Source organism: Lepeophtheirus salmonis, chromosome 1, assembly GCF_016086655.4.
Source record: "Lepeophtheirus salmonis chromosome 1, UVic_Lsal_1.4, whole genome shotgun sequence".
NCBI lineage: Eukaryota > Metazoa > Arthropoda > Copepoda > Siphonostomatoida > Caligidae > Lepeophtheirus > Lepeophtheirus salmonis.
The window spans coordinates 30,828,508-30,853,506 of NC_052131.2; the positions used below are offsets into that span (position 1 = coordinate 30,828,508).

Sequence of the window (24,999 nt, forward strand, 5' to 3'; positions counted from 1 at the left end):
GTATCTCTACAGAAGTTGATAAATACAGGCTAGTATCCCTAATACTGTCCAAGACATTTAAAAAAAACCATGGTAAGAGCCTCTTCCCCCCCCCCTCCAATCTAAGAAGTGAAAACTCCAAAAGTCAATTATAATATGTAGCCAGAGCATCTCACAAAAGACTCGATACAGACAGATTCATATAATGAAAAGAGATGATTTTGCTTTTTAAAGATTTATCAAAAATATTGAAAATTTATATGTAGAGTGCCAATTGTTAGTTTAATTTATTATTTAATGTTTGTCGTCTTGGGGGGGAGATATGAAGTCATCGTATATGATATATCAATAACCTGAATATATATATTAAGAAACGTAAGGGTATCTAGAGAGAAATAAAAGAGTGATGACACAACAATGTCTTGGTTAGGTTCAACTTATCAAATGGAGGCAAACCTGGTCTATCGATCAACTGTTTTAAAGATTTCACTGCACCAGGCGGTCATGTATGGTTTTCAAATATATAATTGTTTGAAAACAGGCTTGATTTTGTAGAAGTAAAATGTATTCGTATATATATAAATAGTACTTCCCTATAATATACATTGATTAAATCTCAGTAAATGATTAATGATTTATTTTCTATATCAAATTTTGTTTTATTTCATATAGTACTTCATGCTCCCTCCTCATATTAATAAGATTATTCACGGCTCTACTCCTCTTACAGAAATATTAACATTTTATTCGTTTTTCAGCTCTAAAATTTTCTACTTATCCCCCCCCTATCCATATAAGCTATGAAAAAATTCCCCCCCCCCAATAACACAATACGTAAGGAATAGTTCCATGGTTGAGAGGAACTGGCTATTTACCAAGTGATTTTGTTACTTTTTTCGGATTCTCTTTAGAAGAAGGCTTGCAGTCTATATGAAAAAAAAAAAGTGTTTGTTAATCGACGTCTCATTCTCGAGTGTGTGAATACTTGATCTAGAAAATAACAATTTAGCAACAAGCATGTGTAGCTCAAGGGGATAATATATACTTATTATCAAATAAAATTTCATCTGTTGGTCGACTCCTACAATGAAGGTAAAAATTTGTTTGTACCTTTAAATAAAGAAATGTATTATGACTTATATTCGATCTATCGTGATTTAATTTCGCCAATCTGAACCGATATTTTGGTCTGGACCATAATTTGAAACTGTGAACTAAATTTTAAATTGTATTTTCTGTCAGTTTTATTTTTGGGGGAGGGGACAGCGGGGTGATGCTCGCCCAGGGCGTCATAACATCTAGCACTGCCACAGCTTGTATAAAATATAAGTTGCTGGTATTCAGAAAAAAATAAATAAATAATAACGTGTTCACGCAGACAATTTGGATTTAGGCTGGAATAACTCTAATGTCCATTCTAAATTATACTCAGACTCAAATCCTGAGAGTTCAAAAAAAAAAAAAAATCATACGCACATGCTTGGTTACTTAAGCCTAAAAAAAAGGCTCCATCAACGTCACTGCTGTTTAGATTCCCAAATAGAAAAAAATCTGCTCCTGCTTTTTAGGACATATGTTTTAAACCTCAACTAATAATACATGCCCTCTGTCAATAAATTATACAAAGAACAAAGGCCTAGTATGTACATAGTTGTACGTACATGTGTGCATATTATGGACCACTATTCGCTATAATGGCTCAACTATTATTTTATTTTTGAACATGTTTCTAATAATAAAACTCTACACACTCTATGTAGCATATAAATATATTAGTATGAGATCCTTCCATGCAATTTAATAACAACAAAAAATTACTTTCTCAATTCCTTATTGCAAATCCGTTCCATCTGTTACAAAACTAGGATAAATAAATACAAAATGAGTCATAGGAGATACACCGACTCCTACCATTATATGTTTGTTTTTCCCTCAGTGCAAAAAAAGATAGCTTCCCATAAATGGGTGTGAGTAAGGCTTCCTGTCATAACATACAAGCCCTAATTGTGGCATTGTATTATTGTACCATGTGAGTATTTATGATTCAATTCAATCCACAGAGAATAAATAAAAATATGAACTCCCTAGAATTGAAAAATTATAACGGAACGACGTAGCTATATGGACAACGAGCTCAAGAGGAATAATGTTCTTTTGCTCATTGAGCGTAGGTTTGCATTTCCTTCGTCTCTACAGAAGGAATTCAATGTATATGGACTTCAAAGACATTTCCTAGATGAGATGGAGTAATTATGATGTTTACTTATACTTAATCAGTATAACTTCATCTGACAATCATAAGGAACATTAAATGAAAAATAATTATAAGAAATTTTGTAAAGGCCATAATTAAAAAAAACTGAAAATTAACAGGATAACCCTGACAATTGAAATAGTGTTTTGATGTATATCAGCTTGGTTGTCTTGACGTTTTATTAGATTAGCTGCAAGAAGCTATCAGAGGAAGGAAATCAAAACAAATTCAATTGCAATTCCATTAAAGACATAGGCTCCGATGTGAATGAGACTCAAAGTCCAACAAAGACTTAACCTTACCACCAGGGTAATAATTCTAAGCATTTTTAGTATGTGAAAAAAATCCCGACAATTTGAATAATGTTTGAAAGGAGAGTAACTTAGTTTCTATGACGTTTTATTAGGTTCATCGAAAAAAAATGGATTATTTTCTTATTGTGGAAATGTATTAATGGAGGATGGGAGTATTTTTGATTCAATTCAATCCACAGATAAATTTATAGATCGATTATCTTCCCACCCTGGGGATGTAAATTCTAAGAACTTTCGGTATGTACCTAATATAAAAAACAACTGAAAATAAACATGGAATTAACAGTTGAAATAAAGTTTCGATGAAGAACAGCTTAGTTGTCATGAGGTTTTATAAGATTAGCTGCAAGTAGCTTTCAGAAGAAAATAATCAACACAAACTCCACTTCCAATCTAGAAATGAAATAGGCTCCGATGTTAGTTCTACTCCAAGTACAACAAAGATTTACCCGTGTAACTCACGTGATTACCTTTATTTTGTCAAGCAACCTTTCGTCCGAAAAGTAACAGAAAAAAGGCCAAATATCATATGTAGTTAGCCAAATAAGTCAATCATACCACTGCAATTTATATCTTAAGTACTCTCAGACTATCAGTCCCATATTATTTATTCACAATTTTTAAAATGAATTACATATATATATATTTCGTAATATTAAAATCTATATCGTATTTTATTTGATACTGTATTATAATATTGCTAAGTAATGTTCTATAAAGAGCGTAGCTATAAATTTGTATTGCTATTTGTGAGCCAAAATCTCTTCATATAATTAATAAAATGGCCAATATATATATTATAAAGGACAAGAGATTAACAAGAAATTGTATTCCAGTCCTTTTGGAAACGGAGTAAAAGTATAGAATAACTTATTAATTTGTTTATTTATCAAATAGAATAAATTATGAAATAGCCATGACGTAGCAAGAGTGAGAAGGGACAGCTGACAACAAAATACATAGGGTATTTTTGTGTTAGCAAAGTACAGACGGGAACTAGGTTTGTAATTCGAAGGTATTATAGGTATTCACTACAAAAAGAAACCTAAAATTAACCTAATAACTCTGACAATTTGAAAAATGTTTGGGAGAAGAGCAGCTTAGCTGTCATAGCGTTTTTTTTAGAATTGCTGCAAGCACATATTGGAAACAGCATGACGTTATCACTCTAACACCAAAATTTGCACTATTTCTCTTTGTCAGCTGTCAATTATTCTCCTCCTTTCCCTCTAATCATTACTATGAACATTGATTCGTTGAATTTAAATTCGTTCAGCTTAAGCAGTGAACAATTCCTCACAATTATTGAATAATAATTGTGAGGAATTGAAAATATTATTGTAACTACTTCTAACAGCTAATTTTGATATTTTTTTCTCTTTTTTTCAGAGGTTTATGTTATTAGATACAATAAAGAAAACAACGCGGAAGGAAATGAATACAAATCCCACTCCGTTTCTAGCAATATCATTATCATGAATTACTCCGTTGTTGATCCATAATTTTACTCTGTGTAAAACAAGTACTTAGAAATATACTTCCAGAGCCAATCCTCAATTTTACTCCCTGTCTTTGATGAGCCACACGTAATTTATGCTTAAATCTTATCTGCTCATGAATTAAAGAATTATTACTTATATACCTTATAGAATGACGAAAATCCATTGTAAAATGGACATGTAAAAAAGAAAAGAAAACAAAAATCAACATGGTAACCCTGACAGTTTGAAGAATATTTTGGAGGAGAGAAAGAATAGTGCTCATCAAGTTTCATTAGATCAGCTACAATCAGCTATGACAAGAAAGGAAGGAAAAAAGGATATGAACCAGGACATTTGCTAGTATTACTGGTATGTCGATCCCCAATTCTACTCTGAGTCCAACAAGGACATTTGCTAGTATTACTCCGATGTCGATCCCAATTCTACTCTACAATTATATCTCCTCAAGAAATCATCAGGGTAACTCTCTATATTTTATGTGCAGACACGAATCTTCAAACAGAATTGAAATGTAATTGAATCTATTTAAGAAATGATTTTTACTACTCATGACTATTAATAATAATGCCACTGCTATAAAAAAGAAAATTCCTTCTTCATTCTACAAATTAAATCGGGCAAACCAAAAAACACACCAGACACACACATCATTGCTCATATAAAAACTATGGAAAGTAAATAAAAACACTGCTCAGATAGCCAACTAAAAAAATAATGTTAATAATTTACAACTCTAACAATCCCATAATATACTTTTAAAAACTTGACAAAGATTAAACATAAAAAGAGAACAATTGGATTGGGTCATCAATTATGGCGGTATATCATTAGGATTTAAATTCAACAAATAATTAGTATGTGGTACCAAGAGACGTAAATTATTAAAACTTATCTGATATGTACTCAAAAAAAAATAATACAGGCTTCCACTTAGAACTAGGTTGAAATCAGAGTTCGGGGACTCAAATTTCTAGTCATTAGGGCTTAAAAACGTCCAGAAATGGCTATCATTTTGACATAAAATCGTAGTAACTAGGTTATTCTAAAAATATACTTCATATAGTTTGAGTGATTAGCAATATGGATTCAACTCGTACAGGCTCTTGTATGGGAAGAGGTTTCTAGGACAATTGGCCAAACAGACCGAACATTTGGCCAAAAAATACTTAATTGATAAGAAAGAAGGGATTAATACTTCTTCCCTTCGAGTTGCTGTCGTGTTTGTTTATTATCTAATTTAGTTAAAGTACTATAACAGTAAATATTAGAGCTTCATTCGAACCACATGTTACTGTGTAGTGTTTATATAAAGATCATTAAAGTATAAAATTAATCATTTTAAATTGAATTAAAATATACAATCGTATATATAAATATTATTTTTTGCCCAAATGTTCAAAATGGCTCTTCAGCAAAATGTCTGTTCGGCAAATTGTCCTACTACAAAAATATTTCCGGCCAATAATCTGCTCAGTGGTTGTGTAGGAGGGGGCATTGTATTCAGTATGCAAAAAAAAATATATCCTTAATGTTTCAGAACAAGAGCTTATCTATTTATGGTCCAAAATTCAGCTAGGACTAAGAGTGTGTGGACACCAGTAGACCTAAGTCTAATACCCAACATTGTACAAGGTATTGGCATAAGTTGTGCGCAACACTGACCACGAGACCATGATGATAATCACAACTTCAAAGCTATAGTTCTCACAAGGAGCTTCTCTGAGTACTTGTGATACACAATAGACTACATTAAAATATTTTACTAATAAAGCTAAGATTCATCCTGGGTATTTATAATAACATTAACTCTTGCTTCTTTCAATCTAAAAAGGATTGTTTAGGGGATTTCATTATTTGAGCATTCAGTGAGTTGATACAACTTGACTGATTTCAGTCAAACTTCTGTTCTTTGCAAAAAATCTTGCTAAAAGAAAGTAGGGAAAAAGTCTTTAAAAAGTAACATTGATTCAACTAAAGAGTCATGCCGCGAGTTAAGAAATATATATGTATGTCTAAAAATAATTTACCGTGTGTATTGTCTTAACTAGTGTATTTATCATTTACCAATACAACCTTTAAAGAAAAGGGTGTATAATGGACAAGGATCACTATATAAAATCAAGTAAATCTCGCCGGCTTTTTAGTTCTAAATACTTGAGTTAGGCCCATTAAACAAATTTAAAATTCTTGCATTGCTCTAAAAATCTGATTGGACCAATTATATTACTTTAGCATTATTATCCGTTAAGTTATTTGCGTTTGAAGAATTTTGAAAATTTCAAATTGTGAAAATTGTTTTTTGCACATAATAAATAGAACTCAAATTTAAAAAAAAAAAAAAGGAAGTTTAAAATTTAAAAAAAAATGTTACTTTAGATAAGATTTAAAAAGGACCTCATCAAACCATAATTTTATTTTCTCAAGCTGTTAACATTATTGTTGAGGAAAGAACGTTTGACTATTGAGGGATTAGATAAGTGTGGAAATGCCGTAGCTCATGGCCAACGCGTCCGACAGAATTTTTTCTCTAGAACTCAGTGTGCTTAGGTTCGCGCCAAGATGATTAAAGATAAAGAAATATGCTTCATGTTTATGGACTTCAAAAAAGATTCTTAGCTCAAACGGAGTAATTGTAATGTTATAATGTTTATTTATACTTAATCAGCGCAACTCCATCAAACCAATTAGAGGAACATTAAAAAATATGAGTAGCTACATTAAAGTCTGCCCATGAAAAAAGAAGAGTAACCCCCAGGATTTCTTTAGGACTTACTTTCTATATCATTAAAGCAAAAATCGTAGTTTCGTCGACGCCTAATAATTCCGGACAATGGTAGTAATTAAATATTTGGTTGATATTTTTATTGAATAATTGACAAAAAAAAATGCTATTGATATTTGCAATGATGAAAAAGTTTGGAATCACTGCTTTAAGGGATCGAGATCAAGAAAAAAATTATACTAGTTATGTTTTTTAGAGTAAGGATGACACAAATTAACCCTAAAAACAATAGTTTCAAGAAGAATATATCAAAACATGACCAAATCTATAAAATATTGTCTTTAGAACCATATCCTACTATTCATAGACATCTTAAAAAGGATAAATGAGCCCTCATACACTTTGTGCTTGTAACAAAGAATTAATTTGTTGTTGATACATCAAACAAAGGGTTTTTTTTATATAAAAGGAATCAATATAAGTTAGTTGAATCCTTATAAAATTATCATACATGGATAAATAATTAAAGACTCAAAAACAATCATTGATTGAGTTCGTGCTTTAAAAGTGCATCAATAATAATTATTTAACATTATTTTATTTTTTGTTTAAGATACAAATTCACATATAAAAGTGTGCCATAGCATAACTTCCTTTTTCTAAAAGGCAAAAAACAAGTTTAACAAATCAAAAGATTTTTAATTTTGTTTCCTAATGATAGTACGTGCTGAAAGTTTTTTTACATAGTTTTGAAAATCATATTAGAAAGGTAACGACTCTGAATTGTTCATACACTAAACTCCTGATATTCTAAAACGCAGTGATTTTTTAATTTTTTTCTCCTTAAATAAGTTTTCATTGGTAAAAGTTTTAGAAGGATAGTTACTTTATAAGATAAGAAGCAAAACTTGATTAGTAATATATTTTGTACATGTGGATGATTAGTTGATTTGGAAATAAGTAGCTGGGGGTAATTACGCAGAGGTTTTAGAGCAATCGATACAATTTAAAAATCTTGCATATCATCAGATCTGATGGGACCAATAATAGATATCTAACATTATTATTCGTCAAGTAATTGGCATTCAAATAATTTTTCAAATTATCAAAAGAATTTAATAGAAGAATAGTTTTTAAAGATACCTCAGTCACACATCTATTTATATTTTTTTTTTTTTGAAAATATATAGTTAATTAATAAAATATATCTGCTTGAATTTAAAATTCAAAGTGTTCAGATTTTAATGAACCACTCGGTACATAAAAGACGGAGAGTTACCTTGAAATTTTGTAGCAGAGTTATAATTCTAAGGAGTGGTGTACTAGTCCTTATTTAGGGCTAATTCAGTCTCGGTCTGGTCTATTTCAGTCCTGCACACATCAGTCCTAAAGCTGATAATGTTTGGTTCTTGATGACGTCACTCAACTTTATTAATTTTATTTTCAAGTAGTTGTAGTACTCATATTAAGAAAGACCGGTCTCAACGACTGAGAGGACCGGTACTAAGACTGGACTGGGCAGAAAATGTAAGGCCTGAGATATCACTAATTGTAAGTCCTTGTGGAACACAGAGTAGAATTGAGGATTTATATTATATGTACTAACAGGTAAATATTATTACAATAAATATTTAAAAAATTATATATAAGATGCACCGTCTATATTTTTAAAATACCAAACTATTACCATTCGAATGTTTTGGTCAAATACGTCTTCTTTTTTGACAGCGTCAACTACTTTTTCACATCATCAAGTTCTATGTATTTTATCTCTATGATAGAAACCTATTGTTGTATTTAAAGTGAGAAAAGTAACATAGAAGGTACAGTGGAGGGTGTGGACTCTTCCATTTCTGTGACAAGTTGTCATATTAATTGTGATATAAAAGGTTATATTTATATACGTTACATCATACTAAAAAAAATAATTTAGGAGGTAATGTGTGAAATTCTTATAATTTAATTAATTTAAAAATAATGAATGATTAAGTTTCGGTTAAATACATTGATATATCAATATGCATTGAATGAATATGTAAGGAAATAAATGATGTATTTCAAATGAGATAAAAATGAGATGCCCCCCCCTCCCATATATTTTTAATGTACAAGCAGATTGTACAATTTACAATCATAAATGAGATGCAATATTGAAACCTAAGACTGACCCAGAGCTGTTGCTAGAATGAGATTTACAAGATATGAATCTCATTCATTTTCTTCGATATTTTTTTAACGCCTAATATGCCCAACTGAATATAACAATGAAATTTAGTACCTTTCTAGGAAATATGCAAAAAAATTCTTCAAAAAAATTATTTTTTTTGAAAAGCTATGAACTTTGGAAATTTTCCCTAAAAATGTAATATTTGAATTTTTTTTCCAAAAAATGAAGTATTTCAATTTTTTTTAATTAACTATAAATTTTTGAAATTAATAGTCCCGAAAACGTAATATTTGAAATTTAATTTTTGAATTTTTTTTCCTAAAAGTTTAATTTTCGATTAATAGCTATAGATTTTTTTGGGTTTTTTTTCTAAAAAATTTCAAAAACCAAATAAAATAAATATATATAATACTTTGGACAACCCTGATGTTCATTGTTCAAAACACTCAAACAAGACTTCAGGTTTTGAGATCAACTCAAATAATAATAACAAATAAAAATTGAAGCTAATACATTAATGGATTTAAAAAATGGATGTAAAAATGACGTCATATATCTCAAAAATTTTAATGTTTAAAGGTCCAATTCATGAATATATATTTTTGTTCGTTTTTTTCGTTAATAGATAAGGATTCTAACCGACTGAATAATAGTTATGAACATAGGTTTTCCAAGAAGAAAAATTCAAAAATGCACATAATTACTTTTGTTCTGAGTCATTCCATGAAGTTGACTCACCCCGATCAGCTTTTGAAATAAACAGAGATGTTGTGTATTTTCCTTTAAGTTGTGTTCATTATTTTTCATGAGTTGACTCATGTTTGACTTCAAACAGCTTTAGAATTTTACATATCTATGTACTACACACTTAAAAAGTTTTCCATTCGATTTTTATATTAATTGATATAAATCTGGAATCTTCGTTTAGAATTTCTGTCATTTCACACTTATTCATTGATAAAATTATCATTTCAATGTGTTCAATAGATAATATATATTCTTTCAATATTAAAAAAAACCAATTAGGAACAAGAAAAATACATGAGGCTTGCTGCCATATGTTTTTTTTTCTCGTTTCATTTTTAACGTTTGAGGTTGAGAGTGGATAAAAAAGCTCAAAGGTGTTGTCTTGAAAACACAAAAATACCCAAGGTATTTTGTTGTCAGCTGTCGATTCCCTCATCTGACTTGATACGTCATGGCCGGCTATTAAATAATTTATCATTTTTGATAAATAAATAAAGGATTTAGTTACAAATATACTAATGCCCAGTTTATAAAAGGACATGAATACAATTTGGGGTCATCCCTTGTCGTATAAATGTTACAGACAATATGGGAAATCGGGCATTTTGCAAAATGCCCCTGCAATCTATAAAATTTCCAAAAAAAGTGGTCAATGGTCATTTTAACTTAATTTACATTGTCGGGTTAAATTATTGTGAGTAATTTGATTATTAAACAGTTCATTGTAAGCAATTTGATGATTAAGGATATGATTACAATACAATTTCATTGCAAGTAATTTGATAGTCGAATGCAGGAATGTATTGCAAGAATGTATCACAGGAAACATTTTGGCCCGCCGAATACACCTAATTCTCACTTATAATAGTATTTTTAAGCAAAATTGTCACAATGGTTGTGCAAGTGAATAAAATACTATTTAGAATTTTAATATTATGAAATATATACACTTAAATGTTGTGTACAAATTGCAACTTGTACAAACAAATTGTACAAGTTGCAACCAAAAAATAAGATAAATTATTTAAAAAATATTTAGGGCCTTTTTTAAATTCTTTTTGGAGATGAAATTGCGTGAAAAATGAAGGTCACAACGTCATTATATTATAATAATCCTTTAAATCGACTCTTGATTTTATGTTTATAGCACACGTAATACATCAAACTAATGATCATTAATGAGTCATAAAACCGCAAAGTTCCACATTTTTCAAGGGCTAAATGTCCATTCATATTTCAAGCCTAAGCCTTGAAAAAATTAGATCTATTTTATTAAAACCATAATAAATACATAGATCCTATTGACAAATTTAACATAGTCAACACAATACAATGAATAGACTTATTTTGTTAGTTTTCCATCCAGAGTCTTATCAAATCATTTAATGCATATGGACAAGGTACCGTTTCAATAATAGTAACGTCGCTTTAAGTAAATAATACAGGAAATTCATATATTTTTCCAACTGCATACGTAATTGTCGTCTCACTTGAGTAAATGCAAGACACTAAGAAGGACTATTAATCGGGGGAGCAATCATGTCCATTTCCGTAATAGTCGTAACGGAAGTAAATAATTATAGCATATATATGAAGCCATGATGCATTTATCATTTACATAAATTCCCCACAATCATTTACAAAAATTGATTTAATAAATTTACTATCTAAGGTTAGAAAAAGAGAATAGATATAATATCATGTTATGGTAAAGTGATTTTATCATTTTCCTATGTATCCAAAAATGAGAACACTTGTTCCAATCAGTGGATTGTCAATTTCTTCATTTTTACTTTATATCCTATAAATCCTAATACATTTTGTGAGTCTCAACTTCATAATATGGCCAAAGTAGGATTGATATCTGTTTGTTTTTTTTCTTCTGTAATAACGGATATTTTGAATATTGATAACACTAATAAAACTGGACCTAAAAAGTCCCAGGACAGTGTGTCATCCCCTGTAAAGAGGGCAGTTGATCACCCTATGTTATGTCTATAGCCAAAGCCGCGTTAATGTATTGCTAACTGGGCTGAAGTCCAAGGGACTACTGCACATAGATATGGATATATTCAGAAATTCTTGAAAGTGATTCAAAATAGCATATATTATAAAGCCATTGGCATTAGGAATAGAAACTCTCTACATATTCGTTGATAAAAATACTATTACAAAATTTTTAGTACATGGCATTTACTCTTCAATTACATATTTCAATTCTCATGATTCACAAGGATATAATCACAAGTAAGGAGGAAGGCAACATAACTAAGGGGGAGTAAGTATGTAATCTAACAAAGAATTATAATAAATTTTTAGAGTAAAATATAATAAGGGGTAATATATTATGTAGTTAAGAAATGATTAATGGATTCTTACCCTGATAACTATCTCCGTTCGCCACCGTTTCTCCTCCGTTTTGAGTCATATTTTTGGGTAGTTCATAACCTATATTGACAATCTCTGTTACAACCTCCTGATGATTCTTTACTCCAAACTCGTCCTGCACCACAACATCACTCTCTTCATTGTCGAATTTCTGATAATGATTCGACATAATATATATTATCAATTTTAATGGTGAAAAGGCGAGGAAGGGGGGAAAGCCACAGGTTATTTCACAAGAGTAGAGCTGTTATAACCACAAATTATTTACATTCTTCTGTCTTCACACTTCACTGCAGCCGATTTAAAAAAAAAAAGAGTTTCGATGAGGAGTGAAGAAGGAGTGTGATAAAGTGATGGAAAAACTCCCTTCAATTATATAGAGAAACACACAATAATAATAATATTATTAAAAGCCAAGAGTAGCAAGTAGGAGGTTTACACTAAACTGTTCATATTTCGTGTTATTCCCTTTAAAACCTTCAATTTTTGCCTCTAGAGTCTACCTACTCAGGCAATTGTAAGGCACAGGCACACACACACACGTAATATACCTGTTGTAGGGATTCCCTTCTTCCTCTCAAATAACAAAATAAATCAAAATAACAACTCCACTATCGGCTTATCCTATTCACAACATAACATAATTATTCTATAAAATGACCCAGAAATTCATGTGTTGTCATTTATTATTTTAAACGTAGTATAAAGGATAATACTACGTTTAAAATATCAGTATCTATCTTTCTCTGTCTCTCTGCTCCATAGTCACACTACTCGTTCTTTGCACAACTATCTGCAGAGAAATATACGAATATAATAAAACAAAGGAAACTTTTATCGGTACATTTTCGCGTATTAAAATCACGCAACCTTTTACTCCATCGTGATCAAAACTAGAGGTAGTTTCCGCCTAGAAAACAAATCATAAAACTGATTAATTTGTTAATACTATGACTGTCCTCTCTTTCTTTGTATCTTTTCTATTGCAATCACGGACCTTTATTGATTGCAATTCACGGCGTTACCTCACTGACACAAGAATGCCCAAAAAAAAAAAAAAAAAAACAGTCAGCCAAAGTTGAAAATCCAGTGTGGAATGGGCATGTTAAAAAAAAAAACAAAAAGGAGAAAAGAATATTAAGAAGAACATTTGTTAGAATTACTCCGATGTCGATCCCGAATTCTAATCTGAGTCCAAGAAGGACTTACAATTATATCTCCTTAACAAATCCTCAGGGTAACGTTCCGTCTTTTATGAGCTCACAAGAACGTTCAAACAGGTTTTGAATATCATTGGAATAAATAAAGGAAAGGATGTTGACTACTCAGGAATAAAATAATAATGCCAACAGCTACTGAAAAGAAAATTCCGTCTTTCTACTACCAATTACAAATTAACCGGCAACCTGAAATATCCACCCTGATTTACATCATTGGTCATGGTTGTTTCATAATTTATTATTTTTGATAAAAAAACGAAGTAATAAGTTAAATAATTTACTGGTGATTATATCCTTGTGAATCATGATATGCTCCGTTTCATAAGAACAGAAATAAAATTTTTGTTGATCCCTCTCCCTCTATAAATATATGTTGGGCATTTTATTATTTTGATGAATAAACATTGGCATTCATATAGAAGTACATATAGGTAAGCCTTTTATGAAATATTACCAAGAAATATTATTTATAATACAGTTTTGAACTAAACACTATGTAGGATTTTAATATTATGATGAATATCCATGAAATTAATATTAAAAATTGTGAAGAAATAATATGACAGTGACATGTAACAGTTAGTATGATTAACCTATTTTTGTAACTACTAACTGTCGGGTTTTATTAGAAAAAAGGTTGCGAGATACAATAACAGTAATAACTGAAACACTTCTTTTTTAACAGCTGAAATTTTAATCAAGCTTATTTCCCAACTTGTTACCTCTATAATAAATTTCTCTATTGACATTATTTATAAAAATCTATTGTTTCTATTGGGTTTAAAATATAAGCAATTAAAGAAGGAGTTGCATAGTCCATAACATAAGTCCCATCCTGTCCCTGTTATCTGCCTTTTAATGCGTCCCAAATTAAAAATTATCCTCTACCATAAATAATTACACTTATATTTTTGCAAAGTGGCTGAGCTTCCAATTGGTATGGGCTGAAATAAAGTGAAGTATCTCTCAAGCACGAGTATAGTTTGCCATTATTCTTAATTTGGGCCTAATGAAAGTATTTATTTTTTTATTGACGATTACTTCACTTTCTGATATCTATGAATGTATGAAAAAGCAAACTAATATTCTATTTGACTTCTTTTCAGTCAAATTAGGGTAATTCTAAAATGTAGGATAGTACTGGAAGGAACGTTAAAATTTTGGTGTTGATAGATTCAAAATTACATGATAATTCTATGGTTTGCCAATTTTTATTTTTGGTTTGACTTTATTTGTAGCATTCATTTAATTTATAAAATACATCATAGCACTATATAATTATAGCCAGGGAGTACCCGTGACTTTCGGGAAAGAGAGAAATTTGTGTTGTATGGGAACTTTTTTAGTACTAAAGCTCATAAAATGGGAGAAATTATTTTTCAATGACTATTTTTAACATATTTTTTTGTATTTTTAGAGTGGGTAGGAAAATAAAAAAAACATTATTCATCATAAATTATTTAAAATAATTTATGCCAGACAAAAAATGGAAAAATAATTTAAAAAATTAATCTTAATCGGGTATTTACTTGATTTTTAATCTGGTAATTCGAATCGTAATTGTATGCGTAACTTCATCAATATCTATTTAGCAGCCTTTTTAATCAATAAGCAAAAGTACGTATCAGATCTAATAATTACAGAATATTCCCTTAGACCCAAACCCCCCTTCCCCCTCTCCCAATCTACCAAATTTTGCAGTTGCATTATATCAATATATAGGCTTAATGTGAACGTACACATCAACAACTTCAAAAATTCTTGTTTACCTATATGAAGATTTATCTTTTGTTGTCTTAAGATTTGCTGTTCACAATATGCTAATTTAATTTAATATGAAAAAAGAATATTATGATTGGTCTCTGAGTATCTTAGTTCATAGAAGAAAATTGAATCTTTATTTGGCTGCTTTACTAGCGAATGAAAGAATTGCAACAATTATGCTAACATGTTACAAAAATAAATTGTTGCCACTTTTTGTGTTGGTGTAGTTGCGCCATGCGTGGAAAATAATAATACAAGTAAATCTGTTTTTTTTAGCTGGCCCGTTAATTTGTAATTGGTAATAGAAAGAGCAAATTTTATTTTACTTAGAAGTTGGAATTATTATTTAACTTCTGAGTAGTGAACATCCTTTCCTAAATTGATTCAATAATATTCAAAACCTATTTAAATGTTCTTGTGAGGTCATAAAAGACGGAACGTAACCCTGAGGATTTGTTCTGGAGATATAATTGTAAGTCCTTCTTTGACTCAGATTAGAATTGGGGATCGACATCGGAGTAATTCTAACAAATGTTCTTATTAATATTCTCTTCTCCTTCCTCTCTTGTCAAAGTTGTTTGAAACAGATCTAATGAAACATCATGAGCATTATTCTTTCTCTCCTTCTAAACATTCTCCAAATTATTAAGGTTACCATGTTGATTTTTGGATGTTTTTTTTAACATGCCCATTCCACACTGGATTTTCATTTTTGATTATAAACACAGATGTTTAAATTAAATCAAATTGAATTATATAAAAAAAATCCTTATAAAATGGCAACATTTCCATTGTATTCTAATTATTTTTTTATAATATTACTATGATTTTATGAATTCAGTTCAGGATGGATTAAGAACCTGAAAGAAGGATATCTGAGAGAGATATATACCCCTTGCCATGGTAATAACTACTTTATTGTCATCAAATATTAATGAAATAATGATGTACTAAATTTTTTTAGTGAGTATTGAAATATGATATATATATTAAAGAGGGAGATATATTTTATCTCAGTATAGAACAGTGCTACTTATTGCAACTATTTTGGGCATGTTAAAAAAAAAGAAAACGAAAATCTACACAATCATCCTGACAATTTGAAGTATGTTTTGGAAGAGAGCAGCTCAGATTTCATGACGTTTCATTATGTCAACTATAAGCAGCTGTGACGAGAAGGGAGTAGGTGAATGAATTAAAAAAAAAGACAACACATAGTTAAGGATTACTCCAATGTCAATCCTCAATTGTAATTTGATTCCAACAAGGATATCCAATTATAACTCCACTACAAATCCTTAGAGTTGATCTGTGTCTTTTATGAGCTCAAGGAAATGTTCCATCCGGCTTCTTTTATATCAATGATATGTCATATGTATTAGAAATGAAGTTCACTATTCAGGAATTAAATAATAACGACAACAGCTTAGGACAAAAAATTCTCTTCAATCTGCCAACTCTAAAAAAATGGGCGAGCTAAAAAATGTACCCGATTTTCATAGCTGCATATAAAAGTGTCAGTCCTTATCGTTTAGTATATTATGAAGTTATCCAAGTACACGACTATTAATAACTCATCATTTTCCTTCATAAAAAATAAATAAGTTTTTTATTATAATTAAGTTTGGATATTTTTGCCTCCATGATATGGTAGAAATAAACAATGATAACGTCACTTGAAGACCCTCTATAAGTATATATTTTCTCCTGTTAAGATATTTTTTGAGCGATTTTACCGACACACAGTGCCTCAAATCTCTTAAAAAGAGGGAACAATAATGTTTCTTGTTCGACATTTAAAGTGCCTAAGATGATACAGACATACTCAATCACCATAGAAAATGTTAGTATGAATGGGCCAAAGCAACATCAAATAACTAATTTGACTGTTATTGTATAACCTTCACTGGCCCTTTTTGACGTCACATATTGCATCATAAATTAAAAATTACTCTATTCTTTAGGCAAATGATAAGCAAAATATCAATGATACACGATTTGCTACTTAATCATTAACATTTGGTTAGAAAAATTACTTTCAATCCATGATAACTTATTTACACTGGACTTATAAAAAGCTTAAAGTCTCAAATCAGCAAATAAGTATTTATGATCTCAAAATAAACTCTAAATAAATATTAGAGCTCGTTTATGATTATATAAATAAAACGAATAAGTTAACTTAAAAAGGGATATTTTGATACTTATTTGACTAAAAATATTTTTTTTTACAAATGACGTTAAAAGCAAATCCCATACACTTAATGGCGTGTCCCAATGATTGTTTTTGGGACAAGATGAAGGGACTAGCTAAGAAATTGGATGCCGTTAACAAATACAATTTTCATTCTTACTTTGTTTAATCAATTACAGTTTACTAACTAAAAAATTGGGGGTAGGAGCTATGATTAAATCACCGACAAGACAATTTGTTTTTTATGTTATGGCGCACAAAGGACCGATTGGAACATCAATTTAGTACAGTACTATTCCAAATCCGTCAGTACCCCAAAAAGACTATGGTACTAGTATACCAAGCTTTACAACCTCAAACAACAAGAAGGGGGGGGGGGATGAAATAACCTGCAAAAAAATGCATTCTATATCCATTGAAAAAAAGTGATGGTATCTTTTTTTTTTTGCATTACGTCCATTTATTATAATTAAGCGTGTCCTTTGCATTATAAATATTTTTGCATACAACAAATATATGTATATCAAGTAATTCCTGGATTATGATTGTAATCAGTGCTACAGGATTGCTGATAATCCAAAGATGCTTACAATTATTTTAATTTGAGAGATAACCAGTGTGCACCAATGTTTTAGTCTAAAACAGGAGGAAAAAAGTTTAAAAAGAGGGAGCCTTTCTCCCTTTGCCTCCTTCCTTTCGATTGTAAATGAACAGTTGTACCCCTTAGGATATTTTTCCTTACACTATTTGTCCTCCACACATCTTGCCCCAAGGATATTTCTCCTTAATATTTAAATAAATGAAGTTTATACATGGTAATTGTTTAGTTTTGGTTGAAATTGATATTCCCTTTGATTTTTGTAAAACAAAATATGCAATATTTTAAAATCAAAAGAATTAAATGTTTGTTCTCTGTTGAACAAATGATTAAATCATGACCTAAAATTTCAAGGCATACAGCAACACAATCTCACTATGTAATGAATTCGAGCCAGAGATCAAGTAAGCAATAAAATTTGTATAATAAGACAATAAAAAAATGAACACAGCAACAATTTGAATAGAAGAATTGCTAATCACTTCTCCGTGAGTAATTATCATTACTCACGATGGATTATTCATACTAGAAAAGATTTTGAGATTGACGAACAAGCTTTATATGTGGCAAAAGTATAATTCCATCTTTATTCCAACAGAAAATAAGCATTTAATGTTTTTTTTATAGAAATACACATTACATGCTTTGATTACAAAATTCCTGGAAAAAATCAATTTTAAACAAAAAATAACAAAAACGAAGTATAAATATCATTTATTGAAATATTAAAGGCTAAATATCCTTAAAGAAAAATGGATTTAAGGGAATATGTCCTGAGGCAAAAATAGTTTAAGCTAAAAACAACTAGCGCCATAAAACCTGTTCTGCCGTTATGTAAAAATAAAAGACATCGAAAATTAAGTTGGTAGTCCTAACAATTTGAGGAATGTTTTGCGAGAAGAGCAGCATAGCTGTTGTGACGTTTTATTAAATTAGCTGCGAGTCACTATGAGATAAAGAAAATCAACAAAAAATACCAGATATGCTCAATAAAGAACTTAAATAAAATTATAACGATATCCGTCCTCAATTCTATATTGAGTCCTACAAAGACTTACTCCGATAACTTCCTTCGAAATCCTGAGTGTTACTTTTTTCTCTTGTATGATAACTTACAACAGTGAATACTTGAAATTTAGGAATGATCTCTTCAAAAATGAACTAGTATTCATAACAACTTATGGAAGTGAAAAATTACTTTTCAGATTGCCAACAACTAAAAATATTTCCCACGCATTAAAGTCATATTTTACACAACTTTAATTAATGGCCCTCACTTTTCGATATATAAAAAGAATGATAAGTTGGGTAGTTATTGCTTATGTTTTCCTCAATGTATGACGTCATTATCATGAAATTACGAGACATTTTGGATTAGTTATTTTGCAAAAAAAAATTAAAATCAATATTTTCCTTTTAACCCTGTTTATTTTATAGATAATAGCAAAAAACAACAACATTTTGATACTAAAATCATATATCTAACTTCAATATTAGGGAAGTTATGACCAATTTATCATTTGAATTTCATCCTTCTTTTTCCAATTGTTTATGTTGTATTAACTACAACAATTTATGATATAATATGATATTCCAATAAAGGAAGACAACTTTCTTAAATATCTAAATAATTTAATGAAATTTTCAGGAGTTATTGCACAAAAGTTTTTACTTTTAAATACCTGCAATTAAAAGAATAATAAAAATAAGAGAAAGTACAATACTTTCATATTGCCAGTATTAAAGATTGAAGGTACAAATGTCGGATAAAAAATTATGTATTTATAATCAACAAATTGATTAAAAACACTAAAAATTACTAGAATAATAAGTTTTTGAACATCCATTATAAATGTTGTTTGATCCATTACACTTCATCAGTGATTTCAAAAACTATTTTAAGATTATTTATTTTCCAGTGAATGGTGAGATGAACCGAAGGACCATATTGAAAAACATTTTCAACTAGCTCCAAGATTAAGAATTTACCTACGTTAAAAATAATTGACGTCAAATTGATTTCCCCTATTTATGTAATGAAATTCCAGCATTTCTATGGGACTACGGGATGCCATTATAATATATTGCAATGGAAAAAAACTATTTCCTTTAATGTTGTCTAAAGTTGCAACTTCCTTTTGCAAAAATTATTCAAATATATGAAATATTTTTCCTCAATTTTTATAATATTATTTTTGTCGGTCATGTACCATTTTGTGTATTTTCCCCATATTTTTTTGTGAGAAACAGTGGGCCGTAACATTCTTCATTAAAAGTGTGCACATTTTACTTTTTGTTGCAAAATGTACTTCAATTTGGGTTTTTAAGCCATAGTACAAATACAAAATATAAAACTGTATATTTTTAGCATGTGGATGTATTATATAGTCTAATTAATTAAAAATGATGTTATCTTCATCGAATTACTCAACTTTTTCGAGAAAAGTAGTTGGCCAATTATTTCCAATTGCTGAAATATTCTTGTTTTTAAAGTAGAAAACTTTTTAGGAGTTGAATTCAATTAATCACCGTTCCGAACACTTTTACTCAAAACTCTTTGTCTTTAAACATCCTTTTTTGTATGTCCATCTTTCTTGCTATATTCCATTCTAAGTATTTTAAAATAGTATTGATTTATAAGTATACTTTTTTGAATAAATGTACCATTGTAAAATAATAATAGCAAAGTTTTATTTCTTGTTGGAAAGAGCTTGTATCCTATTCGGCAGTTGTATTTTTAGAATATGCAGAAAGATAACCAAAGCTTTTTCTAATAGTCAGAGCAAAAATTACAATGGACGAATTGACGAATCCTATAATATCGATAATCAAACAAAATAATTAAGTCATCCAATACTGTACGAGTGTATCGGACCCAAGATATCAATATATTGTTTATCATGTAATTATATACTTTCTGTGTTTAGGGTTTATTTTCTATGCAGTTCACTAACCGTATTATTAAATAGATGTTTATTAAAAAAAGTTGACGCTTATATTCACAAATCAGTAGTTAGTTAATGTTTTTTGTATCAATCTGACAAATCGTGTAATCTTTTAATTAAATCGATGATTAAAAAAGTAATTAAGTCATCTAATACTGAAAGGGCGCATCGGACCTATGATATAAAAATGATGTACATTTGTTTCTTGAAAACAATTCTTTTGTTAAGAACAAATTATAAATTAACCTGAACTACCAAAAACATTAATAATTTGTTCATTGCACAAATTTAAAACAATATAGTTAAATAAAAATAACTTGTAGCAAACCTTAACAAATGTTTTCAAAAATTATTTAAAATAATCTGTAATAATTGTAAAAAAAAATATTGATTTTAATTATAAATAGTATCTATAAAAATAAATTTGCATTAAAATTCGAAATTAATTATATAAAATGCTTATAAATTATGTAATACAGTCGCACTATCGATGAATCGATTTAAAAAACAATAATCTTCTTAAAGTATTGAATCTGATACTAGAAGTTCAACACTCCGTTAGTAAACTTTACATCCTGATATTGATAGAAATGCTTATTGGTCCTTTGAATCTACATTTTATTATTAATACTTTTCAGTTTGATTCCAAAACATTGAATAAGAGTATATTCAATTCTTTATTTATCTTGATAATTTCATTATTAGAGTTTATTCGTATATTTAACAATATTTAATTAAGATTTACTTCATTTAATTATATGTTTTGTTTAAAAGTTTGATTTTCCTTTTGATTTCTTTGATTCTTCTTTTTTCAATGTGAGAACTGAAATGTACAATGGTAGCTATAAAATAATAATATGATAGCTATATAATACATTTTATGTATTATATAAAATTTGCATAGAGTAATTAATATTTCATATACAGTTTGATTAACTATAAGAATCGTGTTGAAATCCCAAACTCATGTTGTTAAGAGTGTTAAAAAATAAGGATTTATTTTTTTAAATGTCTTATATTCCTACAAGTATTTTTTGATCATTTAATTTTATATTAACGAATAAAAAATGAATGTAATATTTAAGCAAATAATAAACAATTTAAATATAGTCAGTTCAATAAATGCACTGTAAAATGGGTATTCCTCAACAAAAGGATAATACTTTTAGATATAGTATATTTCCTACAGTAAGGTGGCACAATCTTTTCATTGTGACGTCACGTTAAACCACATTTGTTTATCATGTAATTATATCCTTTGTATGTTTATGGTTTATATTTGACTCAGTTCACTAACTGCTTTATAAAAAGGATGTTTACTAACAAAGAGTAACCGCTCTGATTCACAAATCAGTACTTAGTTGTTGTTTTTTGTATTAAATCTGGATTTGATAGTTATTGACTTCAATTTATTTAAAGTTATTTTTAAAAATTTGATCTAAATTTGAAAAAAATACATTAATATATAATTTATATGAAATAAAGTACTTAAATGCATAATTGCATTATAATTTTTAAATATAAGGTTTTTATTTTTTGTAGAATCAACAAACTACATGTAGTAAAAATTTAAATGCAAAAATAAATATCTTTCAAGGTTTTTTGTTTTAAACGAAGTAATGACAATTTTTGTTTAATTGTTTTAAAAGCATTGACTTCATTTCACGGGTAAATATTTGGTTTTTCAAAAACAAAAAATTATTTTTGTTTAATAGGTCTCGTTCGATTGTATTTTGATTTTTTTGAAGCATACATTTTGAGAGTTTAATAAAATATATTGTGTACTTATTTTTATTTGTATATAAAGTCAATTTCAGATAAGAGATGGTTTTTTAGGCAAAAATTTGATCTTATCAGAAATAAAAAGTAATATGTATTAAAGAATTTGTTTCTGCAAAATTGTTGACTTTATGCAAATTTTTTTTTTATTTGGACTGATCTTATCTTGATTTAAATCTATTTATTTATTTTTTAATATAATAATAGAGTAGGTGGCCTGGCGTTCCTGGGACTTTAAAAAATTGAAATTAATGCTATAAACGCTTTAACATTTTCTTTTAAATGAATGAATTTTAAGAAAATGAAACTTTTGAATGGTCGACGAATGTTGAACTGTCGTTCGCTAAACTGTCAGGTTATGATCAAAACTCCTTTGTCTTATTTTCTCTGCTCTGAACCTTATAATCTTCCTTAGAAAAAGTGTGCAAAGATACATACAACACAAATAATTAATAAATTTTTACGGTCTTTTATTTTTATAAGAATATTTCGTTTGTTACCCCAAAAAATACGAAAAATCCTAATTGAAGTCTTTTTTTTTTTTAATCAGAACTGTCACTTGACCCTTAAAAAATTTCATGGAAATATTCAAAAATGTCCATTCATTGGTTTGGACGTGAATTCTGGATATATACATCAATGAATTTGCATTTAATATATATATATTAGGGCTGGGATGGTACGCCAAAACCACGGTTCCATACAAACCGCGACACACCCTTCGCAAGTAAACAGTTCGGTGCGGTATAATAGTAAAATGTTTTTAAAATAAAATTATTCTATGTTTTCAAATTTTTCCCATACTTTATTTCTTAATAATTTATTTTCCGCAGAAATAAATTATTCCTAATTATACTTAACTTTTATAAAAAAAAGATGGTGGATATAAAATATAATTTACACTGGTTATAAAATACTATTATTTATAATTTGTTTTGGAAAAAAGATGATTTTGTGTACATTTTCCGATAATAAACAAGACCGATTTACAGTAACAATATCCCCTACTGTCGGAAAAATGATTTGGCGTGATGTAATTGTAGTTGTAGTTCTGAGGTATCGTGAAGCTAACTTGGTAACATTTAAAAATTTACCTAAATTATTCCTCCACCATACCGCTGGGGGTTCGTCAACTATGCTTCAATGTGTAACTCATTATCTCTCTTCTATTTCTTTTCACTCAGATTTTTAGGTGTCATATCAATATTTAAAGTTGCATAGATATTAATTGCATACAATATATGTTCAATTTCGTAAAAAAAATATTATGAAATCAATATTTGTTTTACTTATTTCTAGGTTTATTGTGGTCTAAAAAAAATTCAATCCTCCTACCTTTGGGGTCATTATTAATCCTTGCGTTGGAACTTTGAAGAAGTTGTTGGCACTCATTTCTCGACATTTTTATCTTCTGATTAGAAGAGGAGACACTTTTTTTCCCATAAATTTGACTTGATATTATTAAATAAGGCTTATCAGTTAGAAACTGTTATGTGTTCTGTATATATATATATGAAGAGAGATTAGAATGGCCATCAGCACTCATCAGTATATAAGCAACTCACTAATTATAAGAATATGTTGTTTCTACCTTCACGACGACTAAAATTCCTATTAAATTATGGAATTGAAATTCTACAAACGTCAACAAAATAAATATTTTTCATGACATTTTGTTTTTTTTTCATTTGTTGAGATTGTATATACATATGTTGTAAGGGAGAAAGTGTTTTTCTCTCTACTGGATACTTGTTATTACATGCACACAAGCATACAAATAATGTATGCACAATATATTAGATAAAATGCATATTTACTTTTCCCATTGGTATTGTCAATGTAAGACAATGCAAATCATTCAGAAAATGATAAAAAGACAATTAAAAACAAATAATGTCAAATTTTGACCTTCCCACAAAAAAGAAACAGAAAAAATAGTCAAAAATCATTTGGTAGTAATTGGCTTAATTGTTGGGAATTGGTCGTAGCTTCACAAAAACTCATTCGAATGGAGAATTTTCACGTGACGTTACCCTGAATAGAACCTAACTTTAGGATCTCTCCCATTTTGAGTTATTAATTCTCCGTTCTTGAGCATCTTTTAAAAGGTAAAATAAAAATAAAATGTATTTTATATAAAAATTACGTTTTTTCAATTTGGTATCATTTTTTGAACATTTCAATTTATTTTGTACTGATCATTATAAATAAAAATGCTAACTGTACATACTTATATAAATATCTGACATAAAAATACAAAAACAAATTTGTTTCAAAATAATCTTAATTACATGAGTTTGGAGTGTTAACAAGAAATATCAGTAATTGATTATTCTTATAGTAAAAACATTAAAATTTTGATAAAGATTGCTAAGGAATATTCATTACTTTGGTGTGTTATATAAATTTAAAAGCCATAATTTTGT

At 28.9% G+C, this 24,999-nt stretch overlaps 1 protein-coding gene across 2 annotated transcripts in view; it reads right to left on the reverse strand.

Annotated features, from left to right (window-relative positions):
• Positions 1-24,166, reverse strand: part of LOC121128584 (phosphatidylinositol 3,4,5-trisphosphate 3-phosphatase TPTE2) — a 42,231-nt gene extending 18,065 nt beyond the window's left edge. The window contains exon 1 of one of the 2 annotated variants that reach the window (XM_071890816.1): positions 23,909-24,166. In XM_071890816.1, the coding sequence (XP_071746917.1) occupies positions 23,909-23,975 (67 nt within the window). In that variant the 5' untranslated portion in view covers positions 23,976-24,166. Of the gene's footprint in view, positions 1-12,064; positions 12,845-23,908 lie in introns of those variants that run through there. The other variant, XM_071890813.1, reaches the window with a different exon arrangement.
• Positions 24,167-24,999: the final 833 nt, after the last annotated feature.